General features: G+C 42.7%; 1 protein-coding gene across 1 annotated transcript in view; it reads right to left on the reverse strand.

Moving 5' to 3' along the window:
• Window positions 1-8,251, reverse strand: part of LOC118642390 (acyl-coenzyme A synthetase ACSM2B, mitochondrial-like) — a 28,132-nt gene extending 19,881 nt beyond the window's left edge. The window contains exons 1-2 of the mRNA XM_036280127.1: window positions 8,243-8,251; window positions 7,707-7,874 (exon numbers count right to left, since the gene is read on the reverse strand). Coding sequence (XP_036136020.1) covers window positions 7,707-7,874; window positions 8,243-8,251 — 177 coding nt within the window. The remainder of the gene's footprint in view (window positions 1-7,706; window positions 7,875-8,242) is intronic.
• Window positions 8,252-11,409: the final 3,158 nt, after the last annotated feature.

The following is an 11,409-nucleotide window of genomic DNA, read 5'->3' on the forward strand; positions in this document are numbered from 1 at the left end:
TTCTCAATAGGAGTTGTCTCTTTTGCATTTTGATCAGTAGTGTGTGAGAGGGTCTATTTCTTCATAGCCTGCCAACAGAATATGTTGTCAAGCTTTTGCATTTAACTAAACTGGTAGGTAAAAAGTATGATTTCAATGAAGCTTTAATTTGCATTACTTTTTTGATGAATGACGAGCATTTTTTATTATATTTAAGGAGCATTTTAGTTCACTCTTCATGAGCTGTCTATTTCATCCCCTTTTATGTTGGGGTATGCCTTTTTATTCTTGATTTCTAGCCTCTTCTTTTGTATTAGGAATGTTAACTCTTTTTATTGTTTTTTTCTTGGAATTTTTTTTTTATTAATTAATTTTTGTTACAGATGTTTCTCCTTTTTCCCCCACTGATTCCCCCCTCCTCCTCCCTCCCTGCCCTGTCCCCAGATTGTTGTCCATGTCCACTGTTCATGCATACATGCATATAAGTTCTGTGGTTCATCCCTCCCCCACCACCCCCCTCTTTAGGGGATTGTCAGTCTGTACCCCGCTTCCGTGTCTCTGGGACTACCCCATTCCTCAGACTGTTATGTTCATTATATTCCACAAATAAGTGAGATCATATGAAACTTGTCTTTCTCTGTTTGGCTTGTTTCACTTAGGATGATACTTTCAAGGTCCCTCCATGTAGTCTCAAAGGATAAGAGATCTTTCTTTCTTACCGCTGCGTAGTACTCCATTGTGTATATGTACCACAGCTTTTTGATCCATTCGTCTACTGATGGACACTTGGGCTGTTTCCAGATCTTAGCGATTGTAAATAGTGCTGCTACAAACATGGGGGTACATATATTCTTTCTGATTGGTGTTTTATGCTTCGTAGGGTATATTCCTAGAAGAGGGATCACTGGGTCAAATGGAAGATCAATTTTTAATTTTTTGAGGTGACACCATATTGTTTTCCATAGTGGCTGCACCAGTCTGCATTCCCACCAGCAGTGCACTAGAGTCCCCTTTTCTCCACACCCTCACCAACACTTGTTGTTTGATGATTTGTTGATGGCGGCCATTCTGACAGGTGTGAGGTGATACCTCATTGTTGTTTTAATTTGCATCTCTCTGATGATTAGTGATGATGAGCATTTCCTCATATGTTTCTTAGCCATTTGTATGTCCTGTTTGGAGAGGTGTCTATTTAGTTCCTCTGCCCATTTTTTAATTGGATTCTTTGTCTTCCTTTTGTGGAGTTGTATGAGCGCTCTATATGTATTGGAAATTAACCCCTTATCTGTTATATCATTGGCAATTATGCTCTCCCATACAGTGGGTAGCCTTTCCGTTTTGATGATTGTATCTTTCGCTGTGCAGAATCTTTTGAGTTTATGTAGTCCCATGTGTTTATTTTCTCCTTTGTTTCTATTGCCTTAGGTGATGTGTCAGTAAAAATTCTGCTGCGTATGACGTCTGAAATTTTGTTGCCCACAGTCTCTTCTAGGATTTTTATGGATTCATGAGTTACATTTAAGTCTTTTATGCATTTTGAGTTTATTCTCATGTAGGGTGTAAGTTGATGGTCTAGTTTCATTTTTCTGCAAGTAGCTGTCCAATTTTCCCAGCACCATTTATTAAAGAGGCTGTCCTTACTCCACTGTATGCTTTTGCCACCTTTGTCAAATATTAATTGAGCATATTGCCTTGGGTCCATTTCTGGGTTCTCTGTTCTGTTCCACTGGTCTATATACCTGGTCTTGTGCCAGTACCAGGCTGTTTTGATTATAGTGGCTTTGTAGTATAACCTGAAATCTGGTAATGTGATCCCTCCAACGTTATTCTTCCTTTTCAAGATTGCTGTGGCTATTCGAGGCCTTTTTTGGTTCCATATGAACTTTTGAAGTAATTGTGCTAATTCTGTGAAATATGCCGTTGGTATTTTGATGGGGATTGCGTTGAATCTATATATTGCTTTGGGTAATATGGACATTCTAATGATGTTAATTCTCCCAATCCATGAACAGGGTATGTGCTTCCACTTTTTTATATCTTCCTCTATTTCTTTTTTCAATGACCTGTAGTTTTCTGCGAATAGGTCCTTTATTTCTTTGGCTAAGTTTATTCCTAGGTATCTTAATTTTTTTGCCGCAATGATAAATGGGATTGTTTTCTTAGTTTCTCTTTCTGTGAGTTCATCATTGGTGTATAAGAATGCCATTGATTTCTTGACATTAATTTTGTATCCTGCCACTTTGCCAAATTCATTTATTAAGTCTAGTAAACTTTTGATGGAGTCTTTGGGGTTTTCTATGTACAGTATCATGTCATCTGCAAATAATGACAATTTCACTTCCTCCTTTCCAATTTGGATCCCTTTAATTTTTTCTTCCTGTCTGATTGCTGTGGCTAAGACTTCCAGTACTATGTTAAATAGGAGTGGTGAAAGTGGGCATCCTTGCCTTATTCCTGTTCTTAAGGGAAACATTCCTTGGCATGAAGTAATCAAGGTCATGAAAAACAAGAATCTGAATCCAAGACTACTCTACCCAGCAAGGCTATCATTCAAAATAGAAGATCAAATAAAGAGCTTCCCAGACAAAACAAGGCTAAGGGAATACATTAGCACCAAACCAGCACTGCAAGAAATGTTAAAAGGACTGCTGTAATCAGCAGTAGAAATGGGAAGAAAAATAGAACCACACTAAACAAAAATGGCAATAAATAAGTACATATCAATAATCACCTTAAACGTAAATGGATTGAATGCTCCCATAAAGAGACACAGAGTAGCTGATTGGATAAGAAAGCATGACTCATCTATATGTTGTTTACAAGAGACCCACCTCTCAACAAAAGACTCACATAGGTTGAAAGTGAAGGGATGGAAAAAAATTTTTCAAGCAAATGGAAAGCAAAAAAAAAAAGCTGGGGTAGCAATTCTCATATCTGATAAAATAGATTTCAAAATGAAGACCATAACTAGAGACAAAGACGGCCACTACATAATATTGAAAGGATCTATCCAACAGGAAGATATAACCTTGATAAACATATATGCACCCAATATAGGAGCACCAAAATATATTAAAAATCTTCTGGAGGACTTCCAAGGAGAAATTGACAACAATAAAATCATAGCAGGGGACTTCAACACCCCGTTGATAGCACTGGATAGATCCTCTAGGCAAAAAACAAGCAAGGAAACAGAGACTCTAAATGAAGCACTAGACCAAATGGATTTAATAGAGATCTACAGAGAATTACACCCCAAAACTACAGAATACACATTCTTCTCAAGTGCACATGGGACATTCTCAAAGATAGACCACATGATAGGACACAAACTAAATCTCTACAAGTTCAAGAAGATTGAAATCATATCAAGCATCTTCTCAGATCACAATGGTATGAAACTAGAAATCAATTGCAACAAGAACATGCAAAGACATTTCAACACATGGAGGCTAAATAGCATGTTATTAAACAATGAATGGGTCACCGAGGAGATCAAGGAAGAAATTAAAAACTTCCTGGAAACCAATGAAAATGAACACACAACAACACAAAATCTATGGGATGCAGCGAAAGCAGTTCTGAGAGGGAAGTTCATAGCACTACAGGCCTACCTCAAAAAACAAGAAAAATTTCTAATTGACTCTCTAACCTTACAACTTAAAGAATTAGAAAGCAAACAAAAAGAAAACCCCAGAGCAAGTAGAAGGAAGGAAATAGTAAAGATCAGAGCAGAAATAAATGACATAGAGACCAAAAAAGCAATTCAAAGGATCAATGAAACAAAGAGCTGGTTTTTCGAAAAGATAAACAAGATTGATGGACCCTTAGCTAGACTCACCAAGAAACAAAGAGAGAGAACCCAAATACACAAAATCAGAAATGAAAGAGGAGAAGTAACAACCAACACCACGGAAATACAAAAGATCATTAACAACTACTATGAACAACTATATGGCAACAAATTCGACAATCTAAGCGAAATGGACAAATTTCTAGAAACACACAGTCTCCCAAAACTATTCCCGGAAGAGATAGAAAACTTGAATGGACCAATAACAACTAAGGAAATTGAAGAGTTAATCAAGACTCTCTCAGCAAACAAAAGACCAGGCCCAGATGGCTTCACGGGGGAGTTTTACCGAACATTCAAAAAAGAACTAACACCCATTCTCCTCAAACTATTTCAAAAAATTCAAGAAGAAGGAAGACTTCCAAACACGTTCTATGAGGCCAGCATAATTCTAATTCCAAAACAAGAAAAAGACACTACGAAAAAAGAAAACTACAGGCCAATATCCCTGATGAACATAGACGCCAAAATCCTGAACAAAATATTAGCAAATCGGATCCAGAAATACATCAAAAAAATTATTCACCATGACCAAGTGGGATTCATTCCAGGGATGCAAGGCTGGTACAATATTCGCAAATCAATAAACGTGATACACCACATAAACAAAATGAAGAATAAAAACCACATGATCATATCAATAGATGCTGAAAAAGCATTTGACAAAATCCAGCATCCATTTCTGATAAAAACGCTCAGCAATGTAGGAATAGAGGGATCATATCTCGACATAATAAAGGCCATATATGAAAGACCTACAGCCAACATCATACTCAATGGACAGAAACTAAAAACATTTCCATTAAGAACAGGAACAAGACAGGGATGTCCACTTTCGCCACTCTTATTTAACATTGTACTGGAAGTCTTAGCCACAGCAATCAGACATGAAGAAAAAATAAAAGGGATCCAAATTGGAAAAGTGAAACTGTCATTATTTGCAGATGACATGATATTGTACATAGAAAACCCTAAAGACTCCATCAAAAATCTATTAGACTTAATAAATGAATTTGGCAAAGTAGCAGGATACAAAATTAATGTCAAGAAATCGATGGCATTCTTGTACATCAATGATGAACTCACACAAAGAGAAACTGAAAAAACAATCCCATTTACCATCGCGCCAAAAAAATTACGATACCTAGGAATAAACTTAACCAAAGAAGTAAAGGACCTATTTGCAGAAAACTACAGGTCATTGAAAAAAGAAATAGAGGAAGATATAAAAAAGTGGAAGCACATACCCTGTTCATGGATTGGAAGAATTAACATCATTAAAATGTCCATACTACCCAAAGCAATCTATAGATTCAATGCAATCCCCATCAAAATACCAACGACATATTTCATAGAACTAGAACAAATACTTCAAAAGTTCATATGGAACCAAAAAAGACCCCGAATAGCCACAGCAATCTTGAAAAAGAAGAACAAAGTAGGTGGGATCACAATACCAGATATCAGGTTATACTACAAAGCGACTGTAACCAAAACTGCCTGGTACTGGCACAAGAACAGGCATATAGACCAGTGGAACAGAACTGAAAACCCAGAAATGGACCCAAGGCAATACGCTCAATTAATATTTGACCAAGGTGGCAAGAGCATACAGTGGAGTAAAGACAGCCTCTTTAATAAATGCTGTTGGGAAAATTGGACAGCTATATGCAAAAAAATGAAACTAGACCATCAACTTACACCATACACAAAAATAAACTCAAAATGGATAAAATACTTAAATGTGACCCGTGAATCCATAAAAATTCTAGAAGAAAATGTAGGCAACAAAATTTCGGACATCATACGGAGCAGAATTTTCACTGATACATCACCTAAGGCAACAGAAATAAAGGAGAAAATGAACACATGGGACTACATCAAACTAAAAAGCTTCTGCACAGCAAAAGAAACAATCATCAAAATGGAAAGGCAACTCTTTCCATTTGTATGGGAGAACATCATTGCCAATGATATATCAGATACGGGGTTAATTTCCAATATATATAGAGTGCTCATACAACTCCACAAAAGGAAGACAAAGAATCCAATTAAAAAATGGGCAGAGGAGCTGAATAGACACCTCTCCAAACAGGACATACAAATGGCCAAGAGACATATGAAGAAATGCTCAACATCACTAATCATCAGAGAGATGCAAATTAAAACAACAATGAGGTATCACCTCACACCTGTCAGAATGGCTGCCATCAACAAATCATCAAACAACAAGTGTTGGCGAGGGTGTGGAGAAAAGGGGACTCTAATACACTGCTGGTGGGAATGCAGACTGGTGCAGCCGCTATGGAAAACAATGTGGTGCTACCTCAAATATTAAAAATTGAACTTCCATTTGACCCAGTGATCCCACTGCTGGGAATATACCCTAAGAAGCCTGAAACACCAATCAGGAAGAATATATGTACCCCTATGTTCATAGCAGCACTATTTACAATCGCTAAGATCTGGAAACAGCCCAAGTGTCCACCAGTAGACGAATGGATAAAATAGCTGTGGTACATATACACAATGGAGTACTATGCAGCGGTAAGAAAGAAAGATCTCTTATCCTTTGAGACGACATGGAGGGACCTGGAAAGTATTATCCTAAGTGAAAGAAGCCAAGCAGAAAAAGACAAATACCACATGATCTCACTTATATACGGAATATAATGAACATGACAGTCTGAGGAATACAGTAGACCCAGACACATGGAAGTAGGGCACAGAATGACATCCCTCAGAAGAGGGGATGGGGGGTGGGGGGGCGGGAAGAGATAAACCACAGAACTTATATGCATGTATGCATGACCAATGGACATGGACAACTAAGCCGGGGATGGGGTGGAGGGGGGGGTGGGGGGTGCCAATGGGGTCAAAAGGTAAAATATCTGTAACAAAAAAATAAATAAAAATTCATAATAAAAAAAAAAAAAAATAAAAAATAAAAATAAAGTATTGACTAAATTTTATGTGATACATGCCTCGCACCATGGGCCACATTCAGCCCAGACGCTGGCATTTGCAGTCTCTGAACTCTAGTTGGGTCAGGACCTCACTCCCTTTGGGTGTCATTCATTTAAGGCCCAGGGTGGGAAACATCTGGCCCATGGGCTGCATAAGGCCATGAAATCAACACTAGCTAACATCACACACCTCATCAAATGAGCCTGACCAAGTATAGCAGGTAATTTTTAAGTTGATAATTTTGTATGGCCCACGAATGATGCTATAAATGTCCAAATAGCCCTTGGCAGAAAAAAGGTTCCCCAGCCCTGCTGGCAGAGCTGCTTCTTGCCGGGTCCCCACCAGGAGGAGCCCTTTCGTCCTCCAGAAGGCACAGGGCCTCAGGTGGAAGGCAATGGCCAGCTCAGCAATGCGGGCGGAGCTCTAGAAGCCTAGGGTGGGGCAGGAAACAGAAGTCTCCTCACCACTTTTCTCTGATGCCTTAGGTTGGAGTCCTTTTGACAGTCTGCCTGGTGACCACCCTGCTTGCTCCTAATGGCAGGGACACACCCCTTTCTGAGAAGACTGCTTAGTCTTTGGTCAGTGCCCATTCTCATCACATCCCTTCTGCCTCCTCTGCGGCCCAGCCCACCCACCCTGCTCTCCCGCTGTGAAGTCACAACAGAGCATGTGCTGAATGAGCAGGCCGGCCAGGCGCTGGCTGCCAGCCACGTACCAGATTGTTCCCCTGCAGGCCCCTCTCCTGTCCCTGCTCTCCTGCCCCTGCCCGTGCTGCCCTCATGAGAGAGGAACATCACAGCTCATCACAGTACCTGACGCGCAATGTGCTCAAAACATATGTTGAATGTGTGGATGAATGAGCAAACTCAGCCCAATTGTCCAAGTCTGCCTCTCCCGGACCCGTTACCTTCTCCATGCCAGCCCAGTAATCCATCACATCACTGGCAAAGTTAAACTGGGCAGGGACTTCCTGGTGGCCCCACTGCAGAGATGTCAGTTGCTTGGTAGGAATGTGGACAGTGCGACAGGACATTTGAGTCCACCGTAGGATGAAAAGCCCCTGGAGTTTCTGCAGCTGACGCATGGCCAGACCTGGGCAGGAAAGATGACAGAGGTGAGTCTTTCCTGTTACAGACTGCTCCACTGGCCACCCACCGCCTGCAGAGACGCATCCCGGCCGTGCAGGTTCTGCCAGCAATGCGCTTGGGTGGGTCTGAGTGAACCGGCATCGGCACTCATTTAGTCTGCTGTGCCATTCTCCAGGAGCACAGCACGCAGCCGGGGTCTCACCCATGCACTTCTGACAGCTCTGAGAGCACTCAGTTCCATGTCATAGATCCCGCAGTGCTAAAACCAGCGGTGCGGCAGGCTGAACTGCTCCCGGCAGTGTGCTCCCTCCCTGTTTTGGAATCATATGTCCCCATGTATTTTCATGTGACTTGCCCAGTGCATCTGGGAAGAGTGTGTGTCCCCCTCTCACCGACTTTGGTTTGCCCTTGAGATGTGAGTGGGTGTGATGGTGTTGTGGATCGGGAACCCCTGCATTTCTGCTCCCCGTCATGAATATAACATCCCAGATGGGTGCTCTCCCTTCCGCCTGGTCCAGAATAGTCACACATAGAGTTGAGCTCAGCACAGCCACGGCCCGTCCACAGACCCACGGGGAAAACACATGTGGCTCTAGGCTCCTGAGACATTGGATGTTTGTTACTACAGCAAATGATACTGCAGACAGTATCTGTTTCCTTCCGTTGAGCTGCACACGGCACCCAGCGCGCAGCATCGTTTTAGCTCTCACTACAGCACCGGCTCGGGAAAGTGGTCCCAGGCCGTGAAGGCTTCTGAATTCCAACGCATGTCCCATGCTGGGGCTGCAGAGCTTCAGTCTAACGGCCTTGATTTAAGGAGTCCAGCCAGGAGTCCCCCGGTTGCTCTTTCCCAGTCCCCACTGTCTGGCCAGCAGCAGCCAGAATGTTCAAGATCTCTATACTCGAGCCTCCGCTTTTATATTTTAAAAGAACAGAAATGAAGATTTCCTTACCAACTTCTGGCGGGAGTGGCTACTGCTTCTGTCTCTGACAGTTTCTCTCTCTCCATGGCTGGCTCCTTCTCTCTCCATGGCAGGCTCACCTCCCCAGCCCCACCCTCCTTGGACGGCCTTCTCAGGCAGCCGTTCCCCCCTGTTTGCTGTGCTGCAGACGCCTGCTTCCCCGTGCTGCCTCCCCACTGAGACCAGGCAGACACTCCCTTCGAGACTGCCTTTCCTGAAGACGTTCACTCTCCTGGACAGCTCTGGCGTCTAAAGACTGGCTAGTGCTATTGAGCGGCATGATCCCTACAGTCCAGTCCCTGAAACAGTGCTCACCTGGCAAGGCCTTCAGGAAGTCTCTGGGGATCTCCTGTTCCACCTCCTCCTGAGCAGACAGCTCGAGAAGTCCTGTCACCTTCGAGGAGGGCACAGCTTACCAGGCAGACAGCTCAGGGAGGGCACGCTAATCATTAACTGTGGACAGCCCCCAGCCTTACTTGGGGCAATGCCAACCCTTCTAGCTGTGCATGGTACAGAGTAGGTGTTCAGTAAATCCCAGTGACTGAGTTTAGAACCGACACTTGCATTTGGACTCAGATTCATACACCTGCATGGAATGAGGGTCTGAGGTCACCGAGTGTTTCTGCTGATCACACGGATGCAGTAGGTTTGGGGAATGAGGATTGTGGTCCTGGGAACAGTCACTAGGGTCCCACAGATGGAAGGAAACTCAAGAAAAGTCATTTGTCCCCCAAGAAATGGGAGCAAATGGACATATTTGGTTTGAAAGTCCTGGAGCCAAGTTTCCCAGGATATGCCCCGGAACACTGTCTTCCCTGTAAATCAGTCAACATGTATCTGTTGACTGTTGCTCTCAAATGGACACAAAGGTGACCAAGGCAGATCCTTCCTAGTTTGGAGGTGACACAGCTAATAACATGTCCAATGATTAAGTTCATTTTAGACACTGTTGAGGGTAGGTCAGAGGTCAGATCATGTTACATCTTTGCTCACTATCCAGTAGTGAATGGCAATTTCATGCAAAAGAAATGCCAAAGTATTTAGCACATCATCCGAGGCCCTACAAGGTCTTCACACAGCCTCCTTCGCTCACTGGCTGACTGTCCTGTCCCTTTGCAGCTCACTGCCCGTCAGCCCCCTGGCCTCGCTACTCCTCTGAGGCACAACTTGCCTCGGGGTCTCTGCACTTGCTTATTCCTCTTCTCAGACAGGTTTCCTCCCGTGTCTACGGATGGTTCCTGCTCCTCCTTTAAATTTTTGCCGAAGAGTTTTGCCACCTTCTCAATGAAGCTTACCTTGACCACCTACTTCAAATTGAGGCCCACCTCCTAACTGGTGCACCCTCCTCCATTACCCAGCACTACTTTTTCCTTAATAGTCATCACTCTTTAATGTTATTTTTGCCTCTGTGTCCTTCCTTTAAGAACCTAATGTGAGGATAGAGCTCTTTGCCTATTTTGTTCATCAATGTAGCCCAAGAACCTAGAATAGTATCTAGCACATAGTCCTCAGGTTACATTTGAGCAAATGAGCAAGGGCTCTGAAGAAAAACACAGACTGGGGAGGTGGAAAAAAACACAACACACCCCGTGGAAGGCTGGGCTGGGAAGGAGGAGCCGCTCTAAGCCAGATTTAAGTTTAGATTTAAATATGACTAAACATCTTAATATCTGAAAATAAGGTGGCTTGAGAAGGAATAAATCGAGAAAGAATCTGCCCAAAGATGTACAATTCTTTGAGTGGGAAGAGAGAACAGTCAGTCTGAATATCAAAGGTGGAATGAAAAAACATAGAGCTACTTTCTGACTGTAGTCCATCAATATCATTGTGATTTCTGCCACCATGTGATTAGGTGGGGGGTCCTGGGATTCCCACCGAGATCCCTGACATGGGGATCAGGAAGTTTTGTGGAAGAAATTGTTTAAAGTCTGAATCGCAGGTATAGTTGAGCCCTCAGGTCAGGAAGAGGCAAAGTAGAGAAGGGAGGAAAGTTCAGGAAGGAAAGAGGACTGGGAAGGAAGGAGCGGTCTTGGTAAGGTCTCAACTCTGACAGCACAGGGAGGGGAGACCCAGGGAGAGGTTTCTGTGCTAAATTCCCCAGCGCGTCAGCATTTCATCTGTTAAGTGGAGATTCTAATATTTTCTTCTCAGGGTTATAATGAGAACTAAGTTAGAGCAGATTCCCCAACATGGCTTTTGTAAGGCGTAGCTTTTGATGTGCATCAGGAAAAAAATGGACAGAACTCCAAAGTCATCCCTAAAGGACTATCATTTTGCTTATGGGGAAGATATTTTATTTTAAATAGGAGCTGATTTGGATTTTGGTCTAGATGGTAGAGTAGGTAAATGTGGTACTAGCATCCTCCCACAACCACATCAAAATTACAACTAAACTATAGAGCAACCATCCATAACTTCCTTAAGTGTACTGAACAGAAGTCCTTCAACTAAGGACATACAGAAGAAGCCATATCGAGACTGGTAGGAGAGGCAGAAACACAGAATGGGCTGGTCCCACACCCATGTGTGGTGGTTAAAAATCAGGAGGGGTATTTTGGCT

The sequence above is a fragment of the Molossus molossus genome, unplaced genomic scaffold, assembly GCF_014108415.1.
Source record: "Molossus molossus isolate mMolMol1 unplaced genomic scaffold, mMolMol1.p scaffold_m16_p_3, whole genome shotgun sequence".
Lineage (NCBI taxonomy): Eukaryota > Metazoa > Chordata > Mammalia > Chiroptera > Molossidae > Molossus > Molossus molossus.